Below are 14,323 nucleotides of genomic sequence, written 5' to 3' on the forward strand. Positions count from 1 at the left end.
TTCAGGTGATAGGATTCTGCCCAATCTACGTAAGCCATGGAATTTATGGGCTCTGTGACAAGTGCTATAAAGACATAAACATGTACTGTTTGTGTAATGAGATGCTGGCGTCTATAAGAAAAACCACATAATGACGCGCTGAGATCATTACCTCTCAAGTGATTACAAGATCGCATTTGGAGAGCGTCATCTTCCCCCAGGAGGAGACTAGAATTAAATCCATCTTATTACCTACTTCAGGTTACCTGCACCCATCACGGCCTTTTCTCAGACATGGGTAAGAAAAGAATAGGCTTCACGAAATGTTTACTGTTAAGAGTCATTTATTGGGAGTACGAAAGAAAGTCAACTTTGCCACATTGAAAATTCACATCTGAGCAGAACATCTCGTGTTTGCTGAGTGTGGTTATTTTGCCTTCACTTGTCTCTTGAGGCAGAGAACCTTTTAGAAATGTAAGGTCATGCATGCCTGACAGTGTCCTCAGAGAAACTTTTGGGGATGAATCAGGTTGAAGCATCCCCAAAGGCACCTGCTTCTTATTGGGAGAGGGATATCAGGTAGACACCATATTCAAAAATCCCTTCTTAGTAAAAGAGAGATGAGTATTTAAAATTATTGATACTTTAGAGTTACTATAAATTTGTTTATCCCCTTTTAAAGTAAAACAAGTCACAATGTAGAAATATAGTAGTTAGAATTGTGGAACAGGAGCCACCTCTATGCCTAATAATTGAATATATATGTATACACATATAATATACATATACATATATATATCCAATAACAATCATTGTGCTCTGTAATTGATCCATAAGAGATACTATAAATACACACGTAATGGATATAATCAAGACACATTTCCATATAAAATAGTTACTGCATTTGATTTTTTTTTCTGAAAACAAAAAATGTCTTGGTTAAAAATCCATTGTCGGCCACTTGCAACTTTAGCAGCAAGGTTCTGGCAGCTGAGATTGGTAATAGCACTTAAAACAGGAACAGTTGAACAGCTGACGGTCCGGTCACAAGACATGCCTTATGAACAGTAAAGCATCTCAACACAGGATCACAACATCTTCCGCAGCTCCTTCAGTCCAGAAGGACAATCTCTGAATATTACACACAAGACTCTGTGTGGGAGTCAACACAGACAAAACAAAACCCTCCTCAGGCTGCGTGAGGACTGTCATACCTCTGACAGCACAGGACCTTCACAGTAAGTGGGGGGATGCATCAAACGCAGTCCTATACACAAAGGTTAGCACATCTTTCATGTTGCCGTGTCTTCCGCCATCCATGCCTCAGGCTGGCTTTTGGAGCCTCCTCATCCATCCATCCCAGGGAGCCCCTCTAGGAGCTCTCAGTAGGCAATTTGATGAATCACCCGTGAGAGATTGACGCTCTGGCAAATCTTCAGAATCACTGGACGGTTTCCGGTGAAAGTCTGCTCTCGAACAGGCACAAAGCATGGTGCACAAATTCGTACTGCTCACTGGTTTGGACCATACCACCCCTGCATGGAAGAGATCATAAAAATCACTCAGTTTTGCCGATACCTTATAATACTGCAACCTAAACATGATGCTAGATCAGGAGTCTTATGCCAAACAGGCAGAATAGCTGATATAATTTGCTACTCTTTTTATCATCCTGGCTGTCGAAAATATGACAATGCAGCCACATGCTGTGCACCAAAGTCGCATCAAGGTGCATTATGCATAGGTTAGGGTTACTGATGAGACTGGTATAAACAAGCCTACCTGCTGACGCTCTAATTGCTGTACACGATCCCAGGAGTGGATCACGCTGACGCTGTTGACAGCATTAGTGTTTGCCATGTGTCTTAGTCACTTAGCACGAACTCACTCCCACTTCAGTGTTAAGGGTTAAGGGAAAACTGGATGCTGTGTTAGGCCAGCAGCCACTGCCTGCAACTCATAGCTGTCGCATCGCCTGATGGTGCCACCTTTCCTTGTGCTCCATTGGTCCCTGGTGGCTTTGGGAGAAGCAGGAAATGCTGTGTCTGTAGCATACCATCTAGCTGTGTGCTAGGTCATGCTATCCAGGTTTTCACATGTACATTATATAATGTTCATACAACAACGAAGCTAATGATACGTTTTCCAGATCATCTCTCCTTAATTAAGCAGCACATGACTATCTATCTATCTGTCTGTCTGTCTATCTATCTATCTATCTATCTATCTATCCATATATACATACATATATGCATATATAGTCACATATACATATATGTATATGTGTGTGTATATATATATATATGTACATACACACAAATATGGCTCAATATAATGCCATGTACTCTAGGTACCTGATTATTTTAGTATTTTGGGACAGAGTCTCATAGAGTTTAGGCCAGTATTGAACTCACTCTGTGGCACAGGATGACCTTGAACCTTGATCCCCCCTGCCTCCTGGAAGTGCTTTTCCCTATGTAGTGTTAGCGGAGCTGTGGTAGAACCTTATGGATGAAAGCTTGGACTCCGGAATGGGTTAGACCACCCAGCTCACATGCGTCTTGTGCTCACTTTCAACTGTGGGGATTACACAAACTCCTCAAAAGCATTTGGTTTTGTTCCCTCCTCTGTTGAAGGAGGACAATGGCTACCCCACAGTTATAAGCATTAGGTCAGCTGGGTCAATTAGGTTGCTGGGGAGGCAGTGTTGCCCTGGCGCCTTATCCATCCTGTTAAAACACATTATCCATTTGGGTGAAACGTGGTGGAAGTAGGTTAACAAAACACAGCTGTGTTTTAGCTTCTCTTCCTACAGTTAAAGAGCTACTGTAAAGTGGTTTGTTTAAGGCTATTTGGGCATCAACCTGCCTTTGGGTGTGCTAGGCATTTAAACACAAAGGTAGGTGGGTCCTTCAACTGGCTGGAAACAGGGGAATTGGCTCTTGCTTTTCCTCTTTGTTGGGGCCATTGTCATCACTGCCTGTCCAGCATCCCTGTGACATGGATCTGTAGAAGGCAGTTGCTTTGTGGTGAAACGGACCACTCTTTATCCTACCTTCATATAGACAATGCTTTAATCGCATTTTCTCCCTGGGGGGATGCGTCTTTCAGCTTGGCAAAATTGTCAGACACTGCTGTAAAAGTTAACCAGTTTTTACTGAATAAATATCGTGATAGCAATTATTTGGATTCTTCTAATATTTCTTTAACTGTCCACACAGTGAATTCTGTTTTCGTTTAGGTCTTTGTTTTACCTTTTTTTTCCCTTAGTGGTGGCTGGTACTAGTCAAAATAATTCAGACCATGGAGGCACTTCCAACTTAAAGCATGATATGCTGCTGCTACTGTCACATGACTTCTGGTTAAGGACAACCGAAACTAGCCTTGTCTGTAGGCTTCCTTAGCCTGCCACACTACCAAAGCAGCAAGGCGACATCCTCTGAGCTAAACAGTGATTCCCCGGGCAGGCTTGACACGGTGCCAAAACCCTGTATCCAGCAAGGAACAAAGAGGTAGCTTCGGTTTCCTGAGGTAGCAACTTCTGTGAAGGAATGTCACCAGAGTCTTCCCAACAAAGAGAACTGCACGTTTTCTTTTCCAACCACTGACTGGTCAGAACGTGACAACAGAAATGGCAATTAAGGAGACAGTTCTTTTCCTACTTGTGTGATGACGTCTAGGAAGGTTTTCTTTCTTTTTTTTAAAAAAAAAAAAAAAACCAAAGCAGGTGTTCAGGAGATGCCAGTCTAGACTGCAAAGCTTAGAAGCTGCAGCCATAGTAAATATTGGGGTAGCTTCAGGGCATTGGGAGGCACCTCCCTTCCTTTGACATTCCCTCAGAGAATGGAGACTCCTACGTCAAGCTGTGGGCTATAAGTGGAACCTCTGTGTGCACCTCTGGTGACTGTGCTCTGTGAACCATTTCCCTCACCCGGAGGCAAGATATCCCCTTTCTTGATTGTTCCATTCAGGGCTAGCATTTGTATGCCCAGTGGGTGGGCCAAAGGGGTCTCAGCTGAGGTCTTAGTAACCAGTTCACCGGAAGTGGCTCAGTAGTGTGTGACAGTGGCGGGAACAGAGTCACTGTGACCAAGTTCTGTTGACTGTCACAGATTCAGTCAACTATGTCAAGGTTGCTGCAGCAGCCATGGAAGGTGGGGGAAGGTGGGGGAAGGTGGAGGAAGGTGGGGGAAGGTAGGGGAAGGTGGGGGAAGGAGGGGGAAGGTGGGGGAAGGTGGGGGGAAGGTGGGAACACACAGTGCCCCCTGGCAATGTTCTTGTGGATCTGAAAGCTTCAGGAAGACCCAGCAAAAGTGTTGTTATTTTCCATTCCTCTTGGAGAAGAACAAGAGGAGCAGCGTCTGAGGAGTCCTCAAAGATTATTCACTGGAATTACTGGCAAAAGCTTGTTTCCCTATAGGCTGGGCGGTCAGCCAGCGTCTGGAATGCTCAGGGGGCAGAGTTACCTTTAGAGCAGGCTTCTGAAGACATCAAAATGAATCTCTCTCTGACATTCTCATCCGATTGGCCAAATGGAATAGCCCCAATAGGTCTCAAGATTCCCCTTGTAGTCACACAATAGTTCTTGAAATGATGAAAACAACCATCAAAGTCCCCATAATCTTTCTTCTCTAGACTAAACATCCTGTGGTTACTCAACATCTCTGTGAAGCCTGGTTTCCCTGTCTGTCACTCACCAATAGTCTCCTACTTCTATGTGCTATTTTATGAAGTAGGACCTTCCTACAGTGTAGTATCCGTCCCTAAGGGGATCTCGGCAGCAAGCATTTTTGCTCCCAAAGCTACTTAGAGCACCGAGGCTATACCTTCAGCTAAATCAGGAGGCAAGGCTAGAGTGCCTACCTGCGTGGTGCTTGATATTCAGCAAGCATCTTAGGAACAGTTAGGTTAATTAAAACTCAACGGGACTGTATTTGACCACGAAAATTTTTTTTCTCCATCCTGTATTCAAGCTATTGAAAATTTGAAATTACACACAGGAACTTACGTTTGTTCCTGTTAATTACTAATTCTTCATCTGAACACAATGTTCTCGTGTATTGAATCACTGTTTCTAACATTCAATAAATTAGTCTTCCATATTTCACTCCCAGTACTGAACACTTTTAGACACTCAACAAGCATGTTTTACATCTATTACATATGTCATTTGTACATGTGTGTATGTTTGTGTGTGTGTATGTGTGTATATATGTATATACACACATATATTTACACACACACACACACACACACATATATGATCAAAATAGGATGGCATCTTTATAATGAGTAATTCGATATATATTGTTTAATCTCATCTTAAACTTGTTTGCGCTAAATTGTAGGTTTTTAAGGTCTGGCATGTTGTTACTTTTCAAAGTTGCTATAATGAAAACCACTCAGCTCCTACATCGGCATTTAACTAGTCCTAACCCAGGCCATGGCATTTCTACATTGTGTGAAAATAAATAAACCATGGGCTACAAGAAATGTTTCCTAGGATGCGTCGCTTAGATGTTGGTTTAGATTTAAGAACTTATTCCAATCATCTTGGGTTATAATTTGTGTCTACTATTAAGTAGGTATTAATCAAAAAAGAATCAAGTCATCTAGACCCACAGGTAGGTAGAGGGGGAGGATCAAGGCCAGTCACAATACAGATAACAATCTCAAAAGACAAGTAAACCAAAAATGGTAAGAGCGCCTTACTTCTGCCCATTCATTACCCATGGGGACCAAAGTATGTTAAGAGGCCAAGACAAAGCCAAGAGCAAACCAGCCCACACTGTTGTCAAGATAAATCCTGTCTTCATTACTTACTGGGTGATTTATCTTAGTACATCATCTTTTCAAGTCTTTTCATAAGCAAAAATACAGAGACTCCATAACAGTTGGACCTACTCAGCCCTGCTATGAGGAGCAAGTGAGACAATCATAATTTAAAATGCTTAGGGTAAAGCTAAGTGCATGGGAATACCACCTCATGAATAGTATCTTTGGCCAAACAGGGTGAATTCTGTCTGCCTCCAGGGCTAAGAACAAGCTTGGCCAAGGACAGATGGGTTCAGGTTGGTCAAGTCTGGATGGAAAGGAGACCAAGCTCTAGAAGAGGCAGCTGGTACAATGGAAAGCAGTGGGCTTGGAGCCTGGCCGATTTCAGGGATGAGCCCTTACTTTCAGACCTACTAGCTTCGTGACTCAGTCAATGAATTTTTATTGTTGTCATTTTGAGACAGAAACAGAGCCCAGGCTTGGCTTAGACTCCTGCAATCCTCCTGCCTCATCCTTCCCAGTGCTGAGATTATAGGAGAGCATCAGCATACACTTGAGCTCTGATTTTAGTTTTTAGTGGGTCACCAACCTCCTCCTTCCACAACCTGGCTTTTCTCACTTTGGAAATAATGTGTGTGACAGATGTCATTTTACTGTGGGCATTCAGTGTGTCAGAGGGGATAACTGACTAGCTGCAGGACAATCACAGAGTCCCCAGAGTCCCTGGCTCCCAGTGTTATTGGGGGGTGGGGGGGAGCCAGGGAAAAAGAGAACTTGTGCCACTTGTCACTAGTGTGACTGTGCTCTTGGTGGCTTTTCTCATTGGTGATCTGTGGAAGATGTTGCCTGTGAGAAACTTTCCATTGTTCCCACCCACAAAGGATCTAGAAAAGTGAAGCACTGGCCGGCAAGGGAACACTTCCTAACAAGGTTTCAGGTTTTGCAGGAATTCATAGTTAATTCACAAATGCTTACTGCACAAAGCAACGGTTGCATCTCTTTGTTCTGAATTGGCATTTACTTAACATTACACCTAAGTTCGTTATTCATCCTGGTTGCTTGGGGTTGCCATAGTTCACTCCCAAGCCCTGGTGAGGTTCTGGCTTTGCCCTCTTGGAAGGCCCCAGTTCGGATACTAAGATTGTTTGCTTATCCTGTTATGTCATACCCTATACTCTGGAAACAAAGTTTGCCACATTTTTGGTAAAGGTGCTGTGGGATCTGCTTTCCTTGTGGCCATTGAATAGGAAGACAGTGAACCAGACCAGAAGGGATTCAGATAAGCTATCCTTCGAGAAACGTCCTATTCATGCATCTCACTGGGCCTGCCAAACCCAGGAATCAGTGTCAGCTTCTTCCCATGTAGAGAAGCACATGACTATGCTATCTGGGGGTAGACTCGAGCTAGAAAGGGGGGAAATATAGGGCTCCCTTGCCCTTGCAAGTGAGACAGTATTTGGGGTGGGGAAGACAAAAGCTCTCCAAGCCTCAGAGCTACCCAGGGGAGAGCTTTGTGACCTTTTGTGACCACACACACACACACACACACACACACACACACACACACACAGAGCTACAGCCTTTCCTGCTGCCCCGCCCAGCCAGTATCCGGTCTAATCAGTAGACAGAGGGAATTCTGCTGGGGTGACTCACTTCTGGGCTAACAATGGAACTCTCGATCCTTCGCTTTTTATGATTTTCAAATCTGAAATTCTTTTTGGTAAAGTTCGGTACAGTAAATTTAGAACAAAAGACGTAGAAAACAGCGAGTCTCCTGCGGTAAAGCTCTGAGGGCTTTGGCTCGAGTCAAGAGAGGCCGAGTCTGCCAGCGCCAGCTGTGGGGTGTGCCAGCCACGGCACCAAAAGTCTTTCCTGATCTTTAGCAGATGTCATGTCAAGAAAGGAGCATTTGGATGGGCGTGGTGGCATGAGTCTGTAATCCCAGTGCATGGGAGGTGGGGGCAGGATGATCAGAAACTTGAGGCCAGACTGAGACCCCGTCCAAAAGAAAAGAAAAGAAAAGCCCAAATGAATGTGATAGCTGGAGCCAACACTGGGGATAAAGAGGAGGCAGGTGGATCTCTGTGAGATCGAGACCAGCTTGGCCTAGAGAAGGTTCTAGGAAAGACAGAGCTACATGGCAGAGAGACCCCGTCTCAAAATCAAAACAGAACAAAAGAAAAACAAAAGCAAGAGAAACCTGACACATCAGCATCCCTGACTTTGAACAGCTGTTTTGTGGTGTTGTGGTGTGTGTTTAGGTGCGTACATGTATGCTAGGCTGGCTGACCAGTGACCCTCAGAAATCTGCACGTCTCTGACTTCCTAGTCCTGGGATTTTACAAAAGCACATGACCACATGCAACTCTTTCTAAACATAGGTTCTGATTATTGAACCCTGATCCTCATGTTTATAAAACAACAAAATTAGATCAGATTAAATCAAAACAAAATAAAAGATACTTTACCAGCGGAGCCTAGCCCTTCTGACTGGGTTCTTTTTTTTTTTTTTGTTGTTGTTGTTGGTTTTTTTTTTTTTTTTTAACCTTAGATCTTTCTTTGAAATAGTACCCTATAGGGCTGAAGCATTTGTCAGGAATAAAAGCCAGGGCAGATCAAGTGACAATTCAAGTATAACTCTAATATTTTTTAATATGGGTCTCACATATACTGGTTGGATTTGAACTCTCTATGTAGCTGAAGATGACCCTGACCTTCGGATCTCCTTGACTCTACCTCCCGAGTGCTGGGGTTATTAACGTGAAGTACTGTTCCTGGCTTGTGCAGTGCTGAGAGTTGAACCAGAGGCTTAGGGCATGCCAGCCAAACCCTCTTCCAGTCAATCTGCATCCCCGGAACTTGCTTGAGCATTGCTTTCAAGAAGAACTTTTCTCCCTGAAAGTTATCCCTCCCACTGCCGAGGAAGTAGGCTAATGTCCAGTTAGCTCTTAGCTAGAATGAAGAACTAGCTTACCCTGGCAATCAATCCTTGGAAGATTCTATAATGAAACCTGATCTATAAAGAGGGCCTCTTATTAGGCTCTCAGAACCCAGAATGTCAGGAAAACACACACCAGCTCCCAGGACGTCATCTCTAGAGGTCCTGGGAATAAGTGACCCACAATTTAGAACTCTTGATCCCCCAATAAGGTCTTTGAAATTCACTTACTAGATCTAGCATCGTGGTTAGTTGGAAATATAGAAATGCAATAGGTGTCAGGCTATGCTTGATAACATCACCATGAGGAGTAGAAACTTTAGACCTGAAATTATTTTAGCTAGATTTTGGAGACAGGGAATATTTGAGGACATACATTGGAGCAGGACATTGATGGCAGTCATAGTCTTTCTCTAAGGTGGGCATGTTGAAAGAAAAGCTTATCAAACCGAGGTGAGCAGTTAAGACATTTAAACAATGACTCGCTGTACACCCGGAAGCACTTTCTATTTTGCATGCGAAGCTATGAGGCTGAGTGGAGCCATTCCCATTGGCATCTAGTCTAGACTCCGCCCCACAGTTACCTGGCAACAGCCAGGTGTGCCTGATTCACTATAAAAGGGGCTGCTTGCCCCTCCTCTCTCTTGTTCTCTGGTTTTTACTCCTGCTCCTTAGTTTCTCTCTCTCCATTCCCTGTCCCCTCCCTTTCCCTCTTTCTCCCTCTGCCTTTCTCTCAGCTCTCCTCCCCATACCCTGAATAAACTATACTACTCTATTCTATACTGTACCAGTGTGGCTGGTCTCTCAGGAGGAAGGGATGCCTTAGCATGGGCCCGCAGAGGCAACCGTCTCCCACTACACCATACCATGCCACCACCAAACATACCCCTTCTTCCCTATCTTCTTATAAAACACAACAATTCCACCTGAAGGCCCCCAAGGTAAGCCAGCTACAGACTTCAGCAACTCTCAAGAACCCAACATCAGACAGATCGCTTCCTGTTCTGGTCAAGGGGATCAAGGATTGTGACAAAGAGCCTTGGATTCCGAAGTTCCCTTGTAAGTTCCCTTTCCCAGGTTCTATTTTCAAATCCTACCAGTTTTCAGAGGTGCTGGGGGTATCGGGGGAGGGGAGCATATAAGGGGGAAAATGTCTGCAATCATGCAATAGCATAGTCCTTCCCGCCCTGCTGGGGGTCTTTGGACACTCACAGGCTGCTTTTTAGTCATTCTCCTGTAATATCTATGAGGCATGTTCTCAGTGTTCTTGGTCACGTTTTACTGTAGACCACTGTTACTTAGGATTATCACTGTGTATGTGTATGATGTGTGTGTGGATATGTGTGCTGTGGTCTTTGCCTTTCCATCTCATTAGAGTCAGGATGTCTTTATCGTTTACCTCTGTACATGCAAGCCTAGGTACCCGATCAGCTTCCTCGCAGTCTCCTGTCTGCACCTTCCACCTCTAGGACAGTGCTTCTCAGCCTTCCTGATGCTGCGACCCCTTAAAATGGTTCCTCGTGCTGTGGTGACCCCCAACCATAAAATTATTTTTGTTGCTACTTCCTAGTTGTCATTTTGATGCTGCTGTGACTTATAATGCAAATACCTGGTATGCAGACAGTCGTAAGGGACCCTGTGAAAGGGACATTTGATCCCCAAAGGGGTCATGATCCACAGGTTGTAAAACAACTGTGGTAGGAGAACTTAGATTGATTATCGATGCCTTCTACTGTAATTCCAGTGGGTTTGGGTGATTCAAACTCAGGTCCCACTTCTGTGGCGAATGCTTTGCTCATGGGACCATCTTCCCAGCCACCACCATCATGTTTTTAAAGGGATGTGTGCATATATTACATTCAGTGTATAAATGATTTTCTGCCATAACCACCATTTGCACAGCCTTGGTACCTATGGGAGTCCACTGCAGAGGTTGTTACAAGGTGAAGGGCTGTTGATTGATGCAGTTCGTGGCAACGAAGTTCTCAATTAGCAGTATTTATGATTAGAAGACTAAGAAAAGCATAAACAAGCTTTTCCAGTAACACAAATTGATTATACTCTGTTCACTTTAATACTAATGTTATGGGTCCCGTCTTTCATCTAATTAAAAATTTTAAATTTCAACCTATGCATGGATAGCAATCTCAATAGGCAAATGTGACTGACTCAAACATCTCTTTCCACACTGGCCCAACCTACAGAGTGCTGAATAGGTATTAGCTGTGGTGTTGGTGACACATAATCTAAACCAGTGGTTCTCAACCTGCTCTCGCCCCTACTGGTAAACCTCTGTTTCCAAACATATTCACCTCGCAATTCATAACAGAAGCAAAATGGCAGATATGAAGTAGCAATGAAAATGTTATGGTTGGGGGAAGACCACAGCATGAGAGAACCGTGTTAAAGTATTGCAGAACGGGTACAGATCTAAGCTGAAATAATCAGAAATGGGCATCCCCCTGCCCCCCATTTCTATGGAATCTCAGGATCAATGTGAAGAACTGAGTACAAGAATTTACAACTTTGTGCTTAACTTAACCGAAGCCTCCCGCCCCAGAAGACAGCAGCCTTTGCTAAACACAAGAATCCCAAATGGACTCTAAATCTAAAATTCGCGTCAAATTAGAAAGTTAGTTTAGAGTGTTAAGAAGAAATCAAGTATCTGTTAGTACAGGCATGCATAGTCAGACACTCGAGTGGCTGATGCAAGAGGATCTCAAGTTGAGAGTTGGTCTTGGCCACAGAGTGAGTTCAAAGCTGTCCTGGGCAACTTGGTAGGACTGTGCTTCAAAAATAAAAAGCAAGAAGAGACCTGGGGATATAATTTATGAGACTCTATATTTCTCTCTCTCTCTCTCTCTCTCACACACACACACATACACACACACACACACACACACACACAGAGAGAGAGAGAGAGAGAGAGAGAGAGAGATGTAATATGTGATGTGACCCAGGAAATGGGCTTCATCCTTATTGTCTTGGATTCCCATCTAAGAATGAATCCTGTGGTTGCTCTTTCTGAGGCCAGATATTTTCGCAGCATCCTTTTCCAGGCAGGCAGCTGGCAAATGTTACGGGCACTATTACCACGTCACTGTTCTTCATGGAACCAAGTCCTCAGTAAAGCAACGGCTAAGAGGGATCTTAGCACACATGCGACCCCTCCCCCATCACTGCGCCTCAGGGCACACACAGGAAGCTCATATGAGTTCCCAACAGTAACAGGATAACCAGCTGAACATGGTATGCCTGTCACTGACTTTCAAATGCATGTGGGTGCTACTTCGAGTCACAGGATGGAATCTAATTCACAAACAGAAGATTCAGAATGCATGGGGGAAGGCTATGAAGTAGTGTACTGCTACCAGAAGGGGGTTGGGCACCATTGCTGTGCTCTACTTTTATGGGAATAGACTGAGAGGCCTAGAGCAGAGGAGGGCTCAGAGGGTCTGCAGCAGAGGTGGGGTCTGCTTCAAGTACCTTGAACTACGGTCTTGAGATACCTCACTGTACACACTGCATGGTTGCCTCATACTCTGCCTCCAGACGGTCTGCAGCCCCAGTTACCACAGCATCCTCTTTCTCTCTTGATAAAAGCCCAAAACCACAGGGAAGAACGGACGATCCCTTAATACTCTTCTAAATAAAACACGCATGGGTGCCTTGCACTGAATTTGAACTCCCTAGTGTGTGTGTGTATGGGGGGGGAGAAGAGACCCTATTTTAGCTGCAAATAGGCTCGAAAGTATTATTAAAAGTAGAGCCACAGACTTACAGATCTGCCACCAGAACTGTGGCATCTATTTGGAGCACTTGCCTGGAAGCCAGCAATAATAGACCCTTGCCAGAGTCTACTGGGAAGCCGTGTGGCTGGTTTGAACTGGAAACACCCATTCAGCCTAACACACTCGGTCCTAAATCAGAACACACGAGTTTATTGCTAACAGGTAGACTTGGGATTTGAACACAGAGGACCTGCTCTTACTGACTTGGAGGAACCACCGCGAGTCGTAATGCTCTCCCCACCCTGGGATTTTTGATTCTGCCCGGTGTTCATACTCATGACTCATCAGCCATGAGATAAGTCCCAAGTCTCTGTCTTGTTTCTTCCTCAGCTCGTAGCCATGCTTGGCTTCTCTAAGGAAGCGGCTGTGAAATATGAGTAGATTGTTTTTTTTGAGACAAAGATGGAGTGTCACTCTATAGCCTGTGATGGCCTCAAACTCCCCGTATAGTTCAGCATGGCCTTAAACTCACTGTCGTACTCTTGCCGTGGCATCTCAAGTGCTGGGATTACAGGTGTGAGCCACAAAGCTCCACATGAGGGGACTGGAAGATGCACTGTGCCCAGGCTTGCAGCACCAGTGGGCAGAGCCGTTGCTAAGAATCCGGGTCTGGTGGTGCACTACTGGAATCCCAGGAATTTCAAGGCCAGACTGGGCTACAGTGAGTTCAAGGTCAGCTTGGGCAATGAAATTAAACTGTGGTCTCAGCAGTAACAAACCGAAGGGATATAGCTCAGTGGTAGAATGCTTGCCTAGCCAACCTGAGTCCTTGGGTTCCAATCTCCAGTAAGATGTATGTAGGCATGTGTGCAGTTAAGGAGGACAGGCACATATGCATGCATGCAGGCAAGCACGTAAACACGCACTGTAAGAGTTCAAGAAAGGCCTGCAGATCTTGAGTACTATCTCTTATATGATCAATATTTAGTAATCCAAGAGCAGTTTTTCCTTTTCCCCCATGTCATGGTCTCTGTTCAAATTATAAAATTATCAAGTCCTTTCCCCACCACCAAACTTTAGAAGAATAGTTTGAATTTTTTATACTTCTTTCTTTCCTGCTCTGGCGTTCCTCGAGGTAGTTTTGTGTGGTTAAGTCAGTGTGGGTGAGTTGTGCCAACAGTTTGAAATCGGTGTCTGCTGAGGAAGTCTTCAGTCCTTTGTAGTTTCTCTTTAAGAACTGCTTTGGAATCCTTTTCTTTTCCTTCTTCTCTCCCCCCCCCCTCTCCTTCCCTCTCCTATCTTTTTTTCCTTCTTTCCTTCCTTTCTTCCTTCTTTTCTTGTGCCTAAATATTATGTCAGAGGATCTGACTCTTAGTAGACACTGAATAAGTAAGTAATCAGCTACAGGTTATAATCATTCATAAAGGGATGTAAGGTGACAAAGTGCCCTAGAGAATTCATCTCTCCACAGCCAGGTCCCTGGTAACATGTCAGCAGTAGGGCCTTGGTGGCATTTGCTGAATGAAAGAATGAATGAAAAACCACTCTGAACAGTCATCTTGAGCGCCTGCCCCACAGGACACAGGACTTCACAAACCATTCCTGAAACAATTCTGCAGCCACACTCATTGGAGACATTTTCTGTGTGTGGATCTGTATAAAACTCCCCTTTCTTTCTTTCTTTCTTTCTTTCTTTCTTTCTTTCTTTCTTTCTTTCTTTCTTTCTTTCCTTCTTTCTCTCTCTCCCTCCCTCCCTCCCTCCCTCCCTCCCTCCCTTCCTTCCTTCCTTCCTTCCTTGTTTTTTTGAGATGCAGACTTTCTTATGTAGTCCAGTCTATCCTTAAATTCAGCGTTCAGGTGAGGGTAACCTTTGAATTCTATAAACTCCTGATGCTACCTT

The 14,323-nt window shown here is 44.3% G+C and overlaps 1 protein-coding gene across 2 annotated transcripts in view; it reads right to left on the reverse strand.

Annotated features, from left to right (window-relative positions):
* Positions 1-339: 339 nt before the first annotated feature.
* The window catches only part of PTPRR (protein tyrosine phosphatase receptor type R), a gene marked incomplete at its 5' end in the record, with an annotated part of 242,463 nt that continues 228,479 nt past the window's right edge, over positions 340-14,323 (reverse strand). For both annotated transcript variants that reach the window (XM_080935255.1, XM_080935256.1), the window contains one exon: positions 340-1,514. In XM_080935255.1, the coding sequence (XP_080791381.1) occupies positions 1,421-1,514 (94 nt within the window). In that variant the 3' untranslated portion in view covers positions 340-1,420. The remainder of the gene's footprint in view (positions 1,515-14,323) is intronic.

This window comes from Micromys minutus (assembly GCF_963924665.1).
Source record: "Micromys minutus genome assembly, chromosome: 22".
In the NCBI taxonomy this organism is placed as follows: Eukaryota; Metazoa; Chordata; class Mammalia; order Rodentia; family Muridae; genus Micromys; species Micromys minutus.